Source organism: Lynx canadensis, chromosome A1 (genome assembly GCF_007474595.2).
Source record: "Lynx canadensis isolate LIC74 chromosome A1, mLynCan4.pri.v2, whole genome shotgun sequence".
NCBI lineage: Eukaryota > Metazoa > Chordata > Mammalia > Carnivora > Felidae > Lynx > Lynx canadensis.
The window spans coordinates 112628478-112649349 of record NC_044303.2 but is presented as its reverse complement, the minus strand read 5'-3'; the positions used below and the strand labels follow the sequence as shown (position 1 = coordinate 112649349).

General features: G+C 53.5%; 1 protein-coding gene and 1 long non-coding RNA gene across 3 annotated transcripts in view; one reads left to right on the top strand and one right to left on the bottom strand.

Annotated features, from left to right (window-relative positions):
• Positions 1 to 333: 333 nt before the first annotated feature.
• The window catches only part of TGFBI (transforming growth factor beta induced), a 33052-nt gene continuing 12513 nt past the window's right edge, over positions 334 to 20872 (bottom strand). The window contains exons 3-17 of one of the 2 annotated variants that reach the window (XM_030318663.1): positions 18068 to 18132; positions 16654 to 16814; positions 16153 to 16317; positions 15749 to 15895; positions 13608 to 13749; positions 10824 to 11036; positions 9841 to 9978; positions 9111 to 9256; positions 8022 to 8158; positions 7095 to 7225; positions 4547 to 4671; positions 3170 to 3272; positions 2511 to 2590; positions 1409 to 1433; positions 334 to 986 (exon numbers count right to left, since the gene is read on the bottom strand). In XM_030318663.1, coding sequence (XP_030174523.1) covers positions 946 to 986; positions 1409 to 1433; positions 2511 to 2590; positions 3170 to 3272; positions 4547 to 4671; positions 7095 to 7225; positions 8022 to 8158; positions 9111 to 9256; positions 9841 to 9978; positions 10824 to 11036; positions 13608 to 13749; positions 15749 to 15895; positions 16153 to 16317; positions 16654 to 16814; positions 18068 to 18132 — 1819 coding nt within the window. In that variant the 3' untranslated portion in view covers positions 334 to 945. Of the gene's footprint in view, positions 987 to 1408; positions 1434 to 2510; positions 2591 to 3169; positions 3273 to 4542; positions 4672 to 7094; positions 7226 to 8021; positions 8159 to 9110; positions 9257 to 9840; positions 9979 to 10823; positions 11037 to 13607; positions 13750 to 15748; positions 15896 to 16152; positions 16318 to 16653; positions 16815 to 18067; positions 18133 to 20872 lie in introns of those variants that run through there. The other variant, XR_003969488.1, reaches the window with a different exon arrangement.
• On the top strand, positions 15134 to 18748 carry LOC115516203. Its single transcript, XR_003969489.1, has 2 exons — positions 15134 to 15587; positions 17060 to 18748. It is a non-coding gene; the product is annotated as an uncharacterized LOC115516203 (long non-coding RNA).

Genomic DNA, 20872 nt, shown 5'->3' with positions numbered 1-20872 from the left:
GGACTGTGCCTGTAAGTTCTTCACAGGGCAGAACGCTGAGCATTCAAAAGTCCAACCCGAAGGCGGGGCTCACGAGGCTGCAAGGGAGATGGGTACTTGGGGAGGAAAGCGAAGACTGAGGACTCAGCCCCCCAGGGCCTGTGGAGACTGAAAAGGAAAAAAGTTCAGCAAAACTCAGCACGGCCCACAAACGGTCCCCTCAGCGCTCCTTTCAGGGCTACTGCAGCTGCTTGCGGGTGGAGCCCCGGTAAGAAGGACCCGCGAACCGCGAGAAACAGAAACCTATCCCTCGTGAATACCCAGACCAGCACACAGGTCCCGTCCACACAGGCACATGTTCCTTTGGTTTTATTTTCACCAACACATGATGGCTCTGCCACACCTGGAAAATCCTGGGCTCTGCGTGTTCCACCTGCCCTCTCTTTCCTACCTGGACAGGGCCACAAAGAAGTGTCCAAACCACGTGCAGGCACGAGACGCGCTGGAAAGAGCAGTTCCAGCTCATAGCTTATAATGATGCCATTTCTCCAGTTGCTAAAGAGCTTTACAGAGACCACGCCAGGACTCCCCCCCCCCACCAGGATGCTGGAGCGTGTGATTCGTGTTTTGTGAGCTCCACAAAACCTCAGCTCCCTTTTCCAGAGCACTTGGCATGGGCAGGAAATTCCACGTTTGGGACAGGGCCTTTTTGGAAGCGACTCTCAGGCAGTGACATCCAGGTCTCTGCATGGAGTAGGTTACCAGCCGCATGTAGGGGGAAAACAATTTAAAGGACATCTCTTTCTCTCCTCCCTCCACCCACCCAGGGCTCAGATCTCATTATGGTGCCGCCCAGATACACTGAAGTGTGTGTGATATTTGGTTTCAAAAACATTCAGTCTCTTTGGTAAACTCAGAGAAAGTGGCAGGGAGCTGCCGAAGTGCGTTCTTCCTACATCTTCCGCACTAATGCTTCATCCTCTCTAATAGCCGCTGATAGACAGGAGCTGGAAGAGAGAAGTTTCAGGGTGAGACGTGCAAACTGCCCCTGTCTGTCAAGACACCGTCAGAGTCACAAGCGCATGGCTGGCGGCCCCTTCCGCCACTCTCTCCCACACATCCCGGGTGCTTTTTGGTTGGTGAGCCTTGCTGTCTCACTCAACAATGTTCTGAACTGGGATTTTCTCTGTCTTCCAGCTGGGTTCCCAAAGCCAAAAACTCGCAGCAAGACTAAAATGTTGGTACTCTTATTATCTCCATCTTATGGAGAAGGGAAGTGGGTGTTCTGCGTCTGACCCCAAAGGCCAGGCTGGTTTTATTGCACCATGACGTTCTTATCTATATACAGCAGATGGCACGTTTGGGCCTGCTTGGAGGAAAGGCCCAAACTAGTTAGTATACAAGGACTTCAAATCCAGGCCAGACTCACCTAGTTTCACAGAGGTCCGGGCGGCCTGAAAAAGCAAACAAACAAAAAAACGCACAAAGTGTCAAGTTTTCCAGTGAAAGCTGTCCCTGCATGTGTTCACAGCGATGGTTTTGCCCCCTGCCACACTACTCACAAAAAATGCCAGGGGTGAGGGAGAGGAATGGGAATGTGTAGCTGCTGGGCCCCAGGGAGCCCCTCAGTTAGTCTCAGCAGCCCCAAGTGAGGTGTAAGCCCCAACCAACTAGAGTCTGAGGTGGATATTCCTGGGAGACCATAAAACCTGACTTCCACAGAGACCAAAGCCTAGAGCCTGGACAGCTGGGACGGCACAGGGGGTGGCCCTGAGGAGTAGGAGCTCAGAGCCAAGAACCCTTCTCAAGGGGCACTGAGGAGACCTCTCTGTCCAAAAGCAGAGGACATATTCCAGCTCTGGGTCTCTGGGGAAAGAACCACCTCCAGCCACATCCTCTTGTCTTCTGTAAGGTGCCCATATTCCCAAGGGGCTCCACCTCACTCGAAGCAGCAAAGGAGCCTGAGTGGGGCTTCTAGGAGGCCCTGGGCAAGCTGGGGAGCAGGAACAGAAGCCCAGGAAGAATCAGAGAGGCTCTGCAAGGAAAGGGAAGCTGGAGCAAGGAAGGGAGGTTCCACACACACACTTGCCCTGTATCCAGAATCCTCACCACTACCCTGAAGAGCCCCAGCATCACCCAAGACGGGCCACATCATGGAAACCAGAGGGTGACTTAGAGGCCACACTGTAAGGCTGATTCGGGATGGGTTGCCCTGGTTGGATAGATGGATTCTAGAGCTTTATCTGTTTTCACCAGCATTCTATGGGCTTCCCCATAGAATGAGGCTCAGAGGCCTTGGTTTATAGGCCTTGGTTTTGGCCCACAAAGGTACAGGGGCTGCCTGGGTTCTTTTCTCTGAACTCCACACAGGCCAGTGCTAAGGATTCCTGAATGGGAGTGAGGAGAAGTTTCACGGGAGCCCTGGGAGGGCAGCCAAGGAAGACAGGGACCCAGAGAGCCCTCCCCCACCAGGGGCCCAAGAAGAGGCACCAAGGGTGCTGAGGCCACAGGCAAACCTAGCCGCGTCTTACCCTGGAATATGCAGACGCCTGTTTGAAGATTTCAAGTGCAGAGTCTGCAAGTTCATCCCCTCGTTCCTGAGGTCTGATGGCTGGCGATGAAAGAAAAGGCAACTTTGGTGAGAGCAAAACTATTAGCACGGCATTCATAGCGACCGTGACTGAGGGGCACTGTTGGGTTTCCTGCCTCACATTCGCCAATGAATTTTTCCCTTAAAATTTTTCATAACTGACGGTGGATGGAATCTGGCCCATGGGGAGAGAGCTCCAAGAAAGGTGAATGCACAGTGCAGACAGAGGCTGGACTCAAGTTCAACTTTGCTGGAGGTAAAGAGAGCTCCCATGAGGCGAGATGTAAGAAGCGTGCTTGGAACCACGTTCCCAGCATCCACGTGTGAGAAATCCGCGTCTGTGTCTGTGTCTGAGTTGGGTGAAGACAGCCAGGCAATTCAACAAAAAGAAATCTGGCTTGAGTTTCTGGGGTAGCGCGTTTGAAACCAACAGTTCCTAATTCACTTTTGGATCAGCCACAGCGATGCTGGCCACGGACCCTCTGTGGGCACGTTGCACACTAATCTTTGCTTCGAACAGTTTTCCTGTCGAGTACCAGCTACTGTGTGGAGAAGAGTCAGCCGCAGACTGCGGGGCCATGGGATACTTTAGGGCCTTACCTGGAGGCTGCAGGACACTAGAGATGGCATAGACCACGCCATTTGTGGCCATGATGTCAGCTTCAGCAACAGGCTCCTTATTGACATTCACTACATTGTTTTTCTGGGAGAAAAAGAGACCACTGTTGAACATAGACCGTACGTATCTTACTCTCAGCAAGTGCTTACTGAGCAGTTCTGGATGCCAGAGCCTGTGCTAAGCGTGAGGGACACCTGGTGAATGGAACGGTCCCTGCCAGCCACACCTTCAGTCTGGCGGACTCTTTCTAATCCCTTGTGTGCCTCAGCCCGGTGTAATTTACAAAACACCCTTCCGTGCTAGTCACTTGGTCCTCACAGCGACATGTGGTAAAGACACAGATGTCATCGTCTCACTTAGCAGAAGAGAAACAGAGATTCAAGAGAGGCCAGGTGCCTCCTTTAAGCTAAGCGGGTGGGATGGCTGAGAACAGAAGCTGGGCCTCCAGTTCTGGTGCAGGACTCCTTCCTTCCACTCGTCCTCAGTGCCTTACCTCTCCCATAGGAAGCGCACCCGGGTGTCTCTCTCTGTCCTTCCTGAACCTCAGGTGTCATCCCAAGGGGGAAGGAAGAACAGAAGCCTGTGACAGCATCCCAACACCCCAAACGAGGAGCAGGGAGATTCTCAGGTGACCTGCAGAAGTCAACTAGTCATCACATTCCTACCCCTTGCCATGCTTCCTCATGGGGAAAGTGATATGCAAAGGGATGGGGGAAGGACGGGAGAGAGGAGCAGGCAGCAGAGGCCGAGCCAGCCACATACTGGAAGAGCGGTCCCTCCATGGGGAAGCCCAGTGACCTTGCCAGGTGCAGCCAGGGAGGCCACGGGCAGCTTCACGGAGCAGGGACAGCTATCTGTTCTCTCTCTTCAAGGTAGGAACCCCCTGAGGCAGCTTCAGAGCGGAATGTGTGTTATCAAAGTGCAAAGCAAGGGAAAGCTTGCAGACCAAGCATCTGAAGGAAAGGGCTCTTGGGATGGTCTGGCACGTGGTACAGCTCAGTGAGCCCCAGACTGGAAGAGATGGGGCGGGAAGGGGCCCGGGGGACTGATCCCTCAAGACGCGTAAGTAATTGCCTATCGTCTCTTTAAGGGGAGGAAGATCTAATGGCCTCTCCCAGGGCCAGTCGGATGCTTGATTCCTGAGCAAATCCGAGAGTTCTTATTTGTATGCCGCCACAGTCTCGCCTCATTTCCCTGAAAACCCTTTTCTCTTTTCTTTCTTTGGACAGAATGCACTCAGAGATTCAAGGTGAATCTTCAAGACTGTGTGTGTGTCTAAGGCTGGCCCAGGGGCAAGAGAAGCCCTGGAACCCCAGGGACGGTGCCCGGCCGGCTGTTTTGTTCTGAAACACACTCACTGAGCTGACTTCCAGCTTGTCCCCCTGGAGAGACTTCAGCCGCACCAGGGATCCGATGCCTCCGCTGACCAGGATCTCATCGCCAATGTGGTATTTCAGGATGTTGGCAAGCTCTTTAGCATTGCCTGCAGGTTCATGGGAAAGAAGGGAGAGCAGAGTTCATTCCAAGGCTGGTCACTGGCATGGTCAAGGAGGGCCCAGAGGGGATGCGAGTGGTGATGCCCGAGATGGAGAACTCCCTTAACAGGTAACGAGCACTCTTTGAGCACCTGCCGTGTGCTCACCCCTCGGACCCCCCCCCCCCCACCTGCCTAAGGCTCAGGGGAAAAAGGTCCATGTCTGCGGCCCTGCATCTGTCTCGGCAGTCAGGGGGCTGATGGGGTAAGCGAGAGCTCTCTGTGATGCCGAGAAGGAGTTAATCCATACTCCTCTATGAGTATGACTCATTTTTCCATGAGCTAAATATTTGCTTGGAAAGCTAGGAACCTTTCCAGCCCCGGCATCTGGGACATTTCATCATCAACATGGCTCCCGATGGTTATAACACAGTAGTGAAATATTTACACGTTCTGCCCTCAAATGCATATTCTGCGGCCGCTGTTTCCTGAAGGGAGAACTTAAAAGAGTCAACAGCTGCAGTCTGTGGGGGGGGCTGTGGAGCCGATGAGGTCAGGGCTGAGGGGGGCATTCCCTCCACGGCGCCCCTCCCGTCACGTCTCAACATTCCTTCCAGCCCACATCAGCTCCTCCACCAACTGGGGAGAGCATCCGATTGCTCATAAAGGTGCACAGGCATTTTCCAAATTAAGTGTGGGAGGCAATGCCTGAAGCCGCCAGCTGCCCTCTCCTCTCCATCACGGCCGCCCCGACACTCACAGTCCCAGCCCAGTGGCTAGATTTCCCCAGGGCCTGTGGATGGCTATTTCCAGCATCTCGAAACTGAGAACGGGAGAAGTTTTAAAGCATCTTGGAGAGTTCACTTGGTTACTGACAAATCCACATCAGTGCCCGTGGGATGGAGACACCAGGTACCAAGTAATTTCCAAACACCCACAGCCTGGCTGCCACGGATTCCCATTCCACGAAAATGCTGCCGGGAGCTGCTGCGCCCAGCCGGCCCCCGGGGGTGCGAGAGGCTTCTTTCTTCCGAGACATTTAACACCTGGATTGACCTCTTACACCTGGACGGCCTTCCGTCTCTGTCTCCCAGGAGGGCTGGGGGCTATTCCTGCCCGTGGACCTGGCAGAAGGTGTGTGTGGGCAGCCTTGGGCACACCAACATCCCACCCCGTCCCTGTTCCTGCACGACCGAACACGCAAGGGAGGCCGAACAGGCCCGAGGCCACTGGGGAATATTGCAGTCCTGCTGGACACAGAGAGGATGGAACAAGTTTACGTTCAGAAGGAACTTCTCCCCTCTTCTCGGGAACATACGTCAGCATCAAAGAGACAGGCGTTTACCAGGCAATAAAGAATCTTAAACAGAACACAAGTTCAGCTCGGGGCTGCCTGCAACCTGAATCTCCTATTCTCCTGCTCCAGAGCAGGAAGGAAGGTGTCTATGATGTGGGCCCCAAGGTCTGGCCAAGATCCTTCCTCCTCCTCCTCCTCCTCCCTCTCTCCCCCCTCCCCTCCTCTCCCTCCTCAGGCTCACCTTTTTGTGAGGTGTGTGTGTCAAGGGCAAGCTCAACACTGCACCCCCACCCCACCCCCTCCTCATCGTAGCCATCACCGAGGGAGGACGCGTGCCCAGCGCCCAGCAGCACATTTATTCCACACAACACACAGCAAGGTGCTCTCATTTTTCTAATGGGAAAACTGAAGCTCAGAGAGGTTAAGCAACTTGCTAGAGGTCACTCAGCTGGTGAATGTCCGAGCCAGGATGGGAAGCAGCTTTGAGTTAATCCCAGAGCCCAAGCTCTGAACTGTGAGGATCACCTCTGAAACATCCTCAACTAAATTTCTCAGGGCCAGGAATAGCTTGTTGGTAAAGCTTTTATCCCGAGGGACGTTTCGTGAAGGTACATGGCTTCATTATCGCTGTCCTCAGCGGCAGACATGTCTCAGTGACCAGGCTGGCTGTTACCCACTCAATGCCTTTCCACTCTTCTCTGCCTTGTATGGTTCCCAGGGAGGCTGATGACTCTGAAGCACATTGTCCAGGCTCCTTTGCCCCGTGTCCCCCCAACTCACAGCTGATAGGAGGCCCACAGCAACGGGCATGCGGGAAGAGAACGAGGCTAAGGTAGTCCTGGCCCCCTTGCCCTGGTTCTGCCAGCAGCTGCGTGTGGCTCTGGCTGCTGTCCTGTGTCCCTCCTCTGAAGCTCTGGTTCTCCCTGTCCCCTCCTCCACCTTCCTCCCCAACCCCAGGCCTGGGTGTCATCACCCTTTGCTGGTCCCTTCCTCCTGCCCATAGTTTTACAAACAGTCTCCTCATTAAGTTCCTTCCAGTGAAACCCTCTGTAACGTGCCACCTGTTTCCTGCGGGTCCCCTGACCGATACGGTCACTTTAGAAACCATGGAAAATGTACTTCAGTTGGTCTTTACCCAGGAGTTTGTTGAGCTCTCCCGGTGGCATGGCCTGGAAGGCTTCATTTGTAGGAGCAAAGACTGTGTAGACGCCTTCCCTGTTGAGCATCTCTGTCAGCCCTGCAGACTGGATGGCGGCCACCAGCATGCTGTGGAGACAGCAGAGAAAATGTCACCTGCCTGTGGTGGGGAGAGGGGCGGTCACTTTCCCAAATGCCTCTCCACTGTGGGTAGGTGGGGCCCAGCACTGGAATTCACACCCCTGGCTGGTTTTCACTCCCGGCTTGGCTCGGCTCGTACACAAAGAGGGAAGATTCCAGTCTGCATCTTCTCTCCATAAATGCTAAGCTCAGTCAAATGGCCGGAAGTCAGAGGCCAGAGAGGGAAGGAGGAAGGGAGAGGCCGGCAGCATGGCCAACCCACAGACTGGCCGAGCCACTGGGCCCTGGGGATATGATTCAGGGGAGTGCCTGGCTGGTCTCCCAGACTCCGGTGTCAGAGCACCCTGTGGTAAGTGAGCAAGTCAGAAAAGGAGAGAGAGGAGCAAGAAAGCAAAGCAACACAGGGAGCCTGAGAAGGAGCAGCTGGGAGTCTCCAGGTGCCATGAGTGGATATCGTTCAGAGCGAGATTCATACCACACTCAAAACCAGGTGCTCTCCACTTACTTGGGACTTTAAAAAGAGAATATGATGTCTTCCTCGGACTTCAATATAAAAATGTCGCCCCCTCCCTGTTCCCAAGGCTGTGAGGATCACATTCCCAGAAATAACCCTTTTTATCAACATAAGCTTCCAGTCTGACCTTCACCCTTCCCAGATCCCCAGGCTGGAAGGTGACCAGTGCACTGTCAGCGTTAACTGAATCCCCGAGGAAGTGGGGAGCTTGACAGATAGCTGAGACCCAACGTCCTGCCCCAGCATGACCACTTAGGAGAAGCTGGTTACCTGAAGCGATTGTCCCCCTTTAGGACATCCATGACGGTCCCCATTGGGGGGGTTAGCATTCGGTCCATGGTGAAGAGTGTCCCATACCTGCCCCTCTTGTCATGGGCGGCAATGCAGCTGTTCTCGATGCACAGGCTCTGTGCAAAAGAGGAGCAGAGAAAGGGCACGTTATCCTCCCACATGGGGGCCTCATAATTTGGTCAGGGCGTTTGCCTGCCGATGGCTTCATCCGCAAAGATCAATGGAAATACACTGGTGTGGGTCATTAAGACTAGGATAAAATATGTTTTCTCCAGAAGAGAAAAAATAAAAACTGTGTTGAGAAAAAATGGCTATTGGGTCCCATTAAAGATATAGAGAGGTCCCCTAATGAGAATATCCCATCACACGTGGTGTCCATCAACAGTGGTCAAATCAATAGATTGAGTCTATTGACTCATCTATGTAACAGATGACAACCATCTTTAGTCAATGGTACTGGCTAGTTCCAAGGAAGGACTGCATTGTGGTGTGCTTCCTGTTTGATATTTTGTTGGGTTTGAAGACAGAAAAGAGACTGGAGAAGAGAGAAAAGAGCCTTTTGGACCAGGAAGGGCTGTGCTCATTCAGTTAAAGGGGCTTCTGTTCACATAAGCCAAGGATTTAAAACTTCCATTCCTCCTCCCCTGTTCATCACTCTGAGCTTGAGGCTGACGGCTGCCTACCCAGACAGCTGAGACTGCTGTGTGGTTTATTCCCAAAGGCTGCCAGCAAAGGAGATTCTAATCCTTCTCCAGTTTCCCATTTTGATCCTTTCAAATAAGATACTTTCCAGAAATTCCTTCCTTCCTTATTAGAAATCAGTATATATATATATACACACACACACATACTCAGGCAAGCTTCTGTTTATTGAGATTTTATGTGTGTATATATATATATATATATAATAGGTATGTATATATATACACACATACATATACAATATATACGTATATACACACATACATAGACATAGACATAGACATATATGTTCTTTTACCACTAATACAGCTTCCATTTCTTAGACCTGAGACAAAGAAAGAGGACAATTGGGGAACCAGAACTTACATTGCGATAAACAAAAACTCTCAGTTTTTTGCCACCTAGAGTGTTGAGGGTCTGTCCATGGTACAGATACTTGGAGGCCAGCTGCTCTTTAATCAAGTGATTGAGAAGCAAATTCTTTGTGCGCGCATCAATGTTAGGGGTTCCATCTGTAAGGGAAGGTGTGCATAGGTCCAGAGGCATGCTCCAGAAAGGAAGAGAATGAGAGACCAATGTAGTGAGAAGGCCAACCCTCCTTAAGTTTGGAAACGGGAGATTGAGAAATGCAGTGAGGCTGCCAAATTCCTTAACATCTGCCATCTTCTGCAAATTAACCAAACAAAAAGCTCTAGATAATCGAGGGTGTTTGGATATTTGCCCGTGGAGGGAGGGGAAGGCATGGACACCATTTGGGCCCCTCCTCCGCCTTCCCCATGACCACAGCTCAGCTGTATCCTCACTCTGACCTTCTGATGATCACATGGGCGATTGATTCTGTACATAAAAAGGCATGAGAGTGCTCTGCTCTCCGGCCAGATGTGAACTTTTGAATTCTGGGGACCAGATCGCCAAAATGCATTCTCTGCTCTGTCAAATGATGTGCCAGAGCCTCCGAGGTTTCTGTTGAGCTGGGTGGGAGTGCTAACATTCTGCAGGGTGCTGGCAATCAGGGAGGAGGCTGCAAGAGGTGACAGTGGTGGGGGGGGGCAGCTACCCCAGAGACAAACTCCTGGGGCTGCTGTCGCCATGTTACCTTTGAACACGGAATTCAGGGGGGCCAGGAGGGTCACCCGCTCGTTTCCGGAGAGATGAGTGCCAAGGCCAGCTTGTCTGAAAAGGTCAACAGCTGTGGAAACGTCCGACTCTGCAGCCAACTCAAACAGCGTCTTGGCTGCAAGGAAAGAGAACGCAGGTTCAAAAGTTAGAAGTGCTGTTTTCATTTATCATCCGTCCACCCCAGAGCGTGACACACACCAGCAGGAATGTCATCCTGCGAGTCAACAGCCCTCTCGGCACTGCTGGGGCGCAGCGGGCTCGTGTCATCAGGGCACTGGTCGCCCAGGTCTCACTGGGCAGGGGAGTGAGGGGAGGTTCAGGCGAGCAGGGGCTGGCCTCTGTCCCCACCCTTGGTCAGGGCACCGGCTAATGCCTGCAGCAGGGCAGCGCCATCCGTGTCATGGCTTCTGAGTAGTAGATAATGCCAGCAACCACACCCGTACAAAGTCTTCTTCTGGTTTGGTTTTTTTCCTGTGAAATTGCTTCACTCCTGAGCAACCGACCTCCCTCGAAGTCCAGAATGGGGCTAGCTAGCATGCTGAATGAAACCCAAGCCAAAGTCCATTCGGTCATTTCTCCCAGGGTCAGCGACTCTGGGATGCTTGGGCATCATTGAGAAGGCACATGCTCTGAGGTCAGCAAATGGCCCTCTGTGCAGGCAGATCTTCTGAAAGGCTTCTTCTGTGATCGAGCGGCTCCCTCCCCAGCTCCCTTCAACCTCCCTTGAGCTTCCTCCACTGCCTCCAAGGAAACGCCTGGACTCCTAGGCCGGCAGCTCAAGATGCTTCAGTCCCGGCTGCAACCCAACAGGGGCCCAGGCCCTTTCTCCTGAGAGGCTGTGAGCTGCGTGCAGGCAAGGAAATGGCCCCCCAGATCCCTACATTCCCCAAGTGTCTCCACCCTGGATGCCAGAGGGGACAGGAGGCCTGGAAGGGCCATAGCCTAGGAGGCCTGGCTCACCTGAGTCTGGGATGAGCAGCTCATCGATGTAGTGGATCACACCATTGGTGGCCAGGATGTCTTTGTTGGAGATGATGGCCTTCCCGTTGATGGTGAGCATGTCACCGCTGCAGCCCACCTCCAGCGTAGTGCCCTCCAGGGTCTCCACGGACATCCCTGCGACGATGGCTTCGGCACACATGGCTGACTTCAGGATGTGGTTGTTCAGCAGGTCTGGGGGTCGAAAAGGACACAGGTCGAGTCGGTGCTGGCTCCAGGCTGATATCAGAGGCCAGCACGCAGCCTCCATGGCTGTAACGATTCTATTCTCTCTGACGCTGCCCTTCACATGAGGCTGGGGCACCACACAAGCCCGGGTCCTCCCCTCCTCCTGCTGCTGCCCCGAGTCGAGCCCAGCTCCGCGGGCAGACTGCCTGAGTCTGAATCCCAGCTCGGCCACTCACCAGCGGTTGGGGCCCCAGACAAGTCACTGAACCTCTGTGAGCCTCAGTTTCCTCCTCAAGGGAGATGATTCGGCATTCCTCTCCTGGGGGCAGTGTGAGCTCTGAACGTGAAGTACCCAGCACGGTGCTGGGCAATAGTGAATGCCCAACACGTGTTAATGACTGGCTCATTTGTACCTGAATCTAAGGGGAATTCTCTTACTAGTACCTGAATCTTAAAGTGAGTTCACCCTGGGACTTTTTATCGACAGACCTTTAGAAAATGTAAAATGTGGGAGGCAAAGATGGAAACTATAGCAAATGAGAATTCTGGGAGTATTTGCTCATTTTATCTGTTTTTGTTCATTTTACCCAAGGGTCTCCTAGTTGCCAGGACCTTGCTTAGGGGCTAGGGATAGTGACCAAAAAGACACGGTCTTTGCCACTGCATTCACCCCACCCATAAATCATAAATAGAATCCTTTATTTACTTGTCCAAGAGTCCTTCAGGGACAGGGCAGAAGTTGGGGGCCCTGAGGAAGCTGCAAGGGGCAGTGGGGGGGGGAGCGCATGACCCCAGCCACCCAAAACAAGTTCCCAGATGGCCACTCAGGGCCCTTTGTCTTATGTTCTCGCCACAGAGGCGCGTCTCAATCTGTGCCGAGTGTGAGAACCAAAACCGCACAGTCACAGACAGGAGGAAGCCCTGAGGACCTGCAGAGTCACAGGGCTGCTGCAGGGGCGTTGGGGGCCTTGAAAGCCAGTGCTGACGCCCTTCGGCCGGCGGGAGAGAAAGGACAGCTGGGTCGCTATGGGAAAGAGGCCTCGGGATTTAGCTTCTCAGGGAAGGAAACTGAAGGCAGGGTGGGGTGACCCACTAGGGCCACTGGAGGGAGAGCAGGGCCAGGGCTGGAAGCCAGTCTTCCAACAAGGCACGCCAGCTCGGGCCTCTCGCTTGTCTGCCAACCCACTAGAAACAACAGAGCCTGTCCGGCTGCACTCCTGTCCCTCCGCCTTCAAGCCCGCCAGCCAGAGCCCTGTGCAGAGGGCTCTTGCTTAGAGCAAATGGGTTACTGAGCAGGAAAAGGCAGATGTGCAAAAGGGAAAAATTAGTGCCTTTTTCTTCTCATCAGGAATTCTGATATCTACAAAGATGCAAATGTGCTCTGCACAAAACAGGTGTTATGGGAAGCATAGCTCTGAATGGCAAGTTCAGTGTGCTGAGATGGACCCAAGTCTCAGCTCCTCCAGGAAGCTTTGGGATGCCTCGAGCTGCAGGTGCCCATGAGGGTGGGGGCATCTCTGTCACCACGGCCTGTCTTCAGAACCCACGGCCTGTCTTTAAGCCCAGCTAGGCTTAAACTTCCTTGAAGGCAAGTCTGTACCATGTTCCCATGTTCCCATGGGACCTGTGGCCCCAGTTCCTGCCACACGCCAGGCACAGAGGCACCACAACATCTGGACACAACAGATCCCCATCTGTGCTCTCAGAAATGTGCCCTCACCCGTCCCTGCGTGGCTGCAAGGAGAACATTTTACGTTTACAGGGTGCCTGAAATGCAGTAGGTATTGTAGATTGTAGATTTCAAAGGTGTGTTTAAATAGATTCAAAAGAAATGATGTCACCCCTGGATTATAGCTGGGATGACTAAGTGGGGTTGGGGTCCACAGGGGACCTGGGACCAACTCCTCTCTGCAAGAGATTCGCGATCAGCAGGAGCAGCTCAGCACTCGTGGAGCTGAAGGGGGCAGTGGCAGGGTGCAGGGAGGGCTGGGCCTCCCCTCCCCTCCCTTCTCTCACGTGCATGGTCCTTCCAATAATCAATGCACCCCTAGCTAAGCAACCCACTGAGGAAGCACTGAGGGACTCTGCTATGAAGTTGACCGTAACTGAATTTAATTGTAATTTTCAATTATCCATGAGGCCCCTGGCCAGACATAGGAAGAATTCAAGGGTCAGCACGATGGGTTCATTTCCAAGATGCCAGGACCTGCCATCTCCTCCCCACACCTCCAAGCTGCTGCCCGCTTGGATGCCCTGCTCTGGATTTGATCGTTCAGGCCTTTAGCTCTTTCTGAGTCTGGCCAGGGCCCGCTTTGGACCTCCAACTCTGCCTTGCTCCTCAGCCCAACTGTGTCATTTAGACAAAGGTGGCTGGATTCTGTATTCGCCCCTCCAACCATGGCTCTGCTCTGGCTTCGGCAGAGATGGAGCCAGCTGGGAGCAATGAGACAGGATGTCAGGTGGCATGTCTGGCCTGTGACAGGACATCAGGCCACATGTCTGTCTTGGACAAGAGCAGGCCTTAGGCTCAGTCTTGCTGCTCCGGTGAGGGGGCAGCAGGAGCCGAGGGGTGCTCACCTCTCAGGGCCTCTGGGTCACCCAGGATCCGGTTCAAGGTTTCAGCAGGGATCTTCTCGAAGGCCTCATTGGTCGGGGCCAACAGCGTGAACTGACCATCACCTTCAAGCAGTGTGTTGAGCCCAGAGGCGGCCACGGCGGCCTGTGGGGCGGGGAGAGGATGGAGGTTTCCCTAAAGGTTCTGGGATGCTCCGCAGGCAAGAGGCACACACGGTGTCACCAGTCTTGCCTCAAAGGGCCTTAGGCTTGTGTAGAAGCCCAAGACGAGATGGAGAGCCGAACCAAAGCTTACCTCTCTGAGCTTTGATGAGCTCCTACCCCTCCGGCTAGCTCTCAGTGACTTCACGTGGCTTTGTCCTTCCCACCCCCACGCTTTGGCCCCACCATTCCCTCTGCCCTTCCTTCTTTCTTTGCTTCTCTGACCCCTATTCCTTCTTTGGGACTTGACTGAAATGTCATTTCTCTAGGTAGCCAACCCCCGATCGCCCCATGCCCACCCCCACTCTGCAACTGAGAAGGGGTCTGTCGCCATACCCTTAGGGCTTTCTGTCCTCACGTTGTATAAAGAACTACTAGCTATACTACCTGGGTGAACTCCAGGAGTGGGAGGGTCCCATCACCCGCGTCTACAGAGCAGCCAGAATATCTTGCAAAAGCATCAAGCGCCTCCCTGTGCTCTCGGGATGAGGACACACGCCTGTGCCCGGTCTGCGGCCCCGCAGGACCGGCCCCTGGTGGCCCGGCTGCTCCCGCCTCACGCTCTGTGGGCGTACTTGTCCTCATTCTGGCCCTGCTGGCCTCCTCCTTGCTCGACCTGTTCCCCTCTGCTGACCGTGCTCTTGCCCCTGTGCTTTGTTTAACTGGCCGTTCTCATCCTCTAGTCCTCAGCTCAAAAGTCACCTCTTCCAGAGAGACCTTCCCTGACCATCCAGCGTCAACTGGCCTCCTCTGCTCCCTACTCACTGACTTTACAATGCCCAGCACAATCCATGGCTACCTCGTGTGCATCTTGTCTGTCTCCCCAGGAAAAAATAAGAAGTGCCACAGAGGACACAAATTGGTCCATCTTGTTCACCTGTATACCCCTGGCACACGGAACAATACCTGGGAAGTAGCAGGTGTTACTAAGTACGGGTTAGTGGGAGGAAGGATGGGCGTTAGGGGGATCCAAAGAGGAAGAAGGAAAGAAGGAATATTTGCCAAACCTAAACAGTAAGAGGAGGTTACTCAGCGGGGTCAACTACGGTTAATCAAAAGATGTGCCCCCAACTTTGTAGGGACATCATTCCCTTGCAGACCCCTGCCCTTGGAGTGACCCAGAAGGAAAGCAGGGGGAAAGTTTGGAGAGCAGAGTCTCCTGCAGAGCTACTTCCTGAGGCCACCTCAGAGGCAGCCCAGCCCCAGGGTGTTTGTCTCTCTGTGTTGGAGATCTCCAGGGGAGGAACTACCCCACCCCCCTTGGTGTCCTTTGTGGTCAGGAAGTTCTCCTTGAATCAGGGCAAAACCACTGACGGGGCAGCCTGTGTTCACTTCCTCTCAGCAGCCACTGCCAAGAGCAATGCCTGCTTGCCACTCCAGTTGTAAGACAAATGCCTGCTGGGAAGGGCAGAAGGAACAGTACTCGGTGGCCAGGTCAGAAGCCAGGCCAGAAGTCAAACCCAGCCTCCCATGTCCACATTGGTGGCCTCACTGCCAGTCTGGGTTCAAAGGAGACACGGGTATGGCTGCAGCAGGGCCCCATGGTAGGAACATGTGTTCCAGAAGATCAGGCAGCCTGCCATTATTCTAGTCCCACGTATGGGAGCCACTGCCTGGGAGGAAAGGCCCTCTCCCCTCTGGAACCTGCCCCGCTGCAGCTGGAGACCACGGAACTTTCCAGGGGAGTCACGAAAGGAAAGCTTGACAAAGGAGAAGACGGGCAGAGACATTTTTTTCCAGCAGAGGATTATGATGTTTCATTGTGGTCAAGCCGAGCATCTGGTAAGTGGACCCTTCCTGTTCGTGGGCACTTAGAGGAGCTTGTTCCATGTCCCCTAAATGCTCATGAACATGGAGACATCCTCTGCTTCTCCCACACAAGAAGGCCCTTTGGGGAGGTGGTGTGTCCCCAGGTTGGCTCCCCTCCCAGGGCAGTCCCTCACCCGAAGGGTCTCGAAGGTGTCCTCGATCTCGATGATCTGCTGAATGTTGTTGGTGACGGTGGAGATGACCTTATCGATGAGGTGCACCACACCATTGGTTGCGTGGTGGTCGGCTTTCAGCAGCCGAGCACAGTTGACGGTCACGATCTGCCCAGAGAAGAAATGAGGAGGAGTGGTTGACACATCGGAGGCACAGGCCTGAAGCCCCAGGAAGGGAAAACGTGGTGCAGAAGGCGGGTTCCACACCCGTGGACCCAGAGGGCCTGAGGAGACGCAGGCGCAGGAGGCAGGGATTACCTCCGGCCAATCTCACCTGCAGGACAAAACCCCAGAAACCAGCCCCACATGCGGACCAGGGGCAGGCTTGGTGTGGACACAGGGAAGTGTAGCTGGGGACTCCCTACCCCATTGGGATAGTGGTGGATCTGGATGTCCGAATTCTGGTACATGGAGGTGAGGGCCATGCCGTGTTTCAGCTCATCTGTCAGGACTCGTCTGTTCACCATGTGGTAGCGAAGGGCATTGAGGAGCTCGATGTTGACGTTGCTCACCAGGGAGTCCAGCACTTCCTAGAAGGAAGGCCAGAGTTGCACTTAGCTGCAGACCACATGTTCAAGGGGGGAGGTTCTCGTTACCCTGGGAAAGGCGCTTCTGAAACCCCAATGGCCCCACGCCTCCATTCTGCCAAGGACCTCTCCTCCGTGAGCACCAAAGTCAGTCTGCTGAGCTCAGTTGGACAGATGGGGCACTGGAGGCAACCTGGTAAGGTGTATTCTAACTCGGGTTCCCCGGCTTTCTCTGAGGGCTCAAGGAAGACGTTTCCTGAAACAGTGGGAAAGCACTAAAGAGCCTCATCCTTCATGCCCACAAGCACCCCCCTCTGGGAAGTAAGGCAGGCATCTCACAGCTGGCAAGGAAGCCCAGGCCTCGTTGCTGGGGGCGAAGATGGTGAAGCTGCCTGGCCCTTCCATCTCGGGCCTCAGCTTCTCTGTGCGGTCTGTGTACAGCTGGGTGGTGGTCGAGCCGACGACTCCCAGGGTCTCGTAAAGGTTTGAGAGAGGTAGGGCTGTGGGGGCAGAGGACAGAGGAGGCACAGGCTGTGGGACCCACCCCAGGCAGACGGCCCCCTCCCTGGGCTGCAGAGAGCATGGGTACAGCTGCGGGACAAGTGTGCGGGAAAGCCCAGACACGTCCACTGTGTCTCAATGTGCCTCAAGCTTGTCACGTGTGTCACACGCTTCTTACAGCGGCTCCGTAGGTCAAACGCCTCCCTACTCGGACTCAACTAATTGGTAATTTTTCATCTTTTAGCCATACGCAAGATGAAGCTTCTGTTCCCAGACATTTAGAGAGTACCAGCAGGAATGGACATCGGAAATAGATATCCTTATTTACACACCAGGCCTTCTGATTCGTCTAGTTGTCCCAACTGGGTTCCTAATGGCCTCTACTAGAATGAAAGAGCGTTACAGACCTTCCAGGTTCTTTGTATACTTACAAACAATAAAATGTTATGTCCCACAAGGGGCCTTCTCCTCCCACAGTGAGCTCACCGTCCATTTCAAAGGGCGCGAGGGAAGGCTCAGAGGCTGAGCTCCTCTCAGAGGCCATTCTCCTTTCTCCACTGCCTATTTCCCACTTGCCTTCCACCTGAGCCTCCCGCCACGCCAACCATGACCTCGAGACCTTGGTACCAACCAAAGTGCCCCTTCCTTTTAACTCCGTCTCACATGCTCAACGAATCAACAGCAAGTATTTCATAGTTAAAACTCCCACTCTGCACAGCCCCTGGGGCTATGCCTGATAGCTGATAAAATTCACAGGGGCCACACAGTCTTTGGCCATTGGTGGTTCCCTATGCCATTTCCGGGTGATCCTGCCTGGTCTACCGCTCTTCTCGTTGGACTGTGATGAGCCAAGTTCTGACAGAGGGAGGAGGGGTGGCTTCGTGCTCCAGCCTGGCTCTCTGGCAGAGCTGATCAGAAATCACTCCTAGCCAGAGACAACAAGGCCAGCAGCCCATGGCTGGGAGGCCAGCACAGGCCGGCTGGAATTGGAGTCTGTTCCACTAGCCCCGTGAGGAGGTCAGCTTGCATAGGAAGGAGCAGGGCGGGAAGCTCCGTGTTCCCAGCTTCCATGCTCTGGCCCTCGCACGGAGCCCAGAACCAGAGAGCACGTGGGGGGCTTGTCTGTGCAGCCTTGTGTGTCAGACCCGCGCCACCCCCCCCTCCGCCATGGACACTGCTGCCTCTCACATGGGTGTTCCTCCCTCCCCATCTCCCTCCAACTGTACCAACGGGCCAGGCCTGGCTTACTCACCTGCAGGACAGCCCTTCTCTCCTGGCACCTTCTCGTACCCAGGGCAGCACTCATAGCTGATGACTCTGCAATGAGACACACACATGAGACACACACATGAGGGGAAGGTGGGGCTCCCCTTCTCCTGGCTGTCATCAGTCCTCACTCCAGGAAGGGCGTCCACAGGCAGAGGAAGGGAAACGATGGTACAACACTGTACCGTCTTGGAGGAGATCATTCATTCTCAGTCCTATTTGTGCCTTTCGGAGCAAAGACCTTGTCACTCTTCCTCAGCTTTGTAGAATGTTCCTAATGGTCGCCATCCCTCCAGCAATCCAGAGGGGACTGTGGTGGCCTGTTCAATAGCAGGATTAGAAAAGAGCCCCACCAGGAATTTATCTCCAGCATAACTCACGGCGAACCCCATGGTTAGCGTTCTTGGGCCAGCAGGGAGGAGGAAGGGGAGCCCCGGAACTGTCCTGGCTGAGTCTGCCACTAACCAACTGGGACCTCCCCTGCCAGTCCCATCTCCTGACTCCATTTCCTTATCTGTAAAATGTACGTGTGTATCTTCCAACAGTCATGGGATTCAGTCTCTCACAGTCATTTGCTCTCCAATTCGAGGACCCAGAAGGACAGTGTATAGATGATCATCAAGTTTTTCTGTCTTTACAATCAAACTCTAACACTTTTAAAGTTAAAGTAAAAAACAAAGCTCTTTTTTCTCATTTCTTTAAAATAAAAACAAAATGTTAATCAATAAAAACATTTATATGGTTTCAAATTGAAAATATACAAAGGATTACATAGCAAAGTGTCCCCCACTCACCCTCATCCCTCAACCAATTCATCCTATCGTCCCTCCAGAACCACATCATTGATGTCACCAGTTTGCAAGGTTCTTTGGTACCTGGATGAAAACAAGACTGGCAGTATACAATTTGTGGGTTGTGTGTGTGTGTGTGTGTGTGTTATTGTTGTTGTTGTTATTGTTGTTTGGAGATAGAGAGAGAAAGATAGAGAGAGAGCAAGCAGGGGAGGGTCAAAGACAGAAAGAGAGAGAAAGAATCCCAAGCAGGGTCCATGCTCAGCAGGTGTCACGACAGTGGGATCATGACCTGAGCCAAAATCAAGAGTCAGATGCTCAATTGACTGAGCCATCCAGGCGCCCCTGGCAGTATACAGTTTTAAACTTTGAAATCATTTGGCAGAAAAACTTCCCTTCTCCCAATTCTGGCCAGTATATTATGGGACAGTTGCTGTCTTCTGGAGGTCTGAAACACACAGCTTCAGCTAACCGCATGTTCTGGGGAACCAAAAAGACTGAGAATTCCAAGAAATATCACAAGGAAGTAAGTGTTCTAAAAGCTTACACCTAGGCAAGACTTGCTTCTGATCAAATCCCCAAGTTTTCTCGAAGACCACTCCTGCACTGGCAGTGAACACAGTCCTCTCTGGCAGCCTTGTAACCAGATGTGAGCAGCTATGCCCTGCCCCTTCCTTTCTTGTCCCTTCGGGACAGGAGACAATTCAGACTTGAACTCGGGTTTTGACACATAGGTGCTCACCATGGGGCTCTCAGAGGATGTTCAATAACCTCGTTAAAAGACAGGCGGGCAGACGGGGGAGAAATGCGGGCTTGGGAGTTGGGGAGGCTGCTCTCCATGAGCCCAGGACATTCTGCTCTTATTAATTCAACAGGAGTCAGCTCAGGGAAGCCCTGGTGAGTCATGAGAAGACGAAGCCAGGTTCATCTGTCGTCCAGGGGGTGTTTCAGAGACAGACCGACTAGGATTCTCAGGCAGCCAGGGAGCTACAGGAATCGCTTTGCCAGAAATGAGTCAGTCCTCTGGGAAATGGCTAAGGAGTGACGAGCCACGCATATTCCTCTTTGCCCGGCTCCCTCCATCCTCCTGCCCACCCCATCCTCCTCCTCTCCAGCCTTTCCCTCATCCTGCTCCCTTCTAACCTCTTATCCCTAAACCCATAAGAGTTCTGCTTGTAAGGGCTAAATAGTCTCAGGACTCATGTCGACCAACCTACAATTTTATTTTCGGAAACTGAAGTCATCTTCTGCAACGAAAGTAAGCTTTGACTGATGTGCAAAGGTATGCCACTGATTCTAAAGGCAGTGTGGTGTCATGGAAACAGTACTAGAGCTAGAAGACCTGGCTTGTGACCTCGAAAGTCCACTTCTCTCTCGGGGTCTCAGTTTCCTCATCTACGAAATGGGGTGAGGTTAAACTAGGTGATATCCAAGGTTCATTCCAATCTCACACTCATGGTCCTAGTCCCTGGGAGTATTGTAGGGGGCAGAGAAGTTGTCTTTTGAAGGAGAGTGTCCACTGGCTTCTCCCAGATAAGTCTGGGAAGAGCTCCAAGCCTTGGGCCCATAGGTCCACGGGACACCCATACGCGGGATCCCAGGGCTCCTCTGATAAACGCCAGGGCTCTGTGGCTGGGGTTGGAGAGGTGGAGAGGTGGGATTACGGTCAGGTCCGCCAAAGCTTAGCTTCTTTCCAAAAGTGCTTGGGTGGCACTCCATGAAATCAGAGTAGCACGGCTGGAGGATGGGTCTTCTCCTCAAAGCTCTCCTCACCCTGGGGGGGCCCCTGTGCACATGGGTGCTGCACACTCCACACCCGGGAGCCCCCAGCTGTGCTGGCCAATGGATTCTCTCAGGGTATCCAGATGGAACCTTTTGAGTTCCACCTCAAAAAAGCAAGACAGAGCTCCACAGCTCAGGCGCCTCACCAGGATTTCACGGAGGACAGAGAAAAGCAACTCAAGTGTGCACTCACTAGTTTCTGTGGCCGCGTATACACG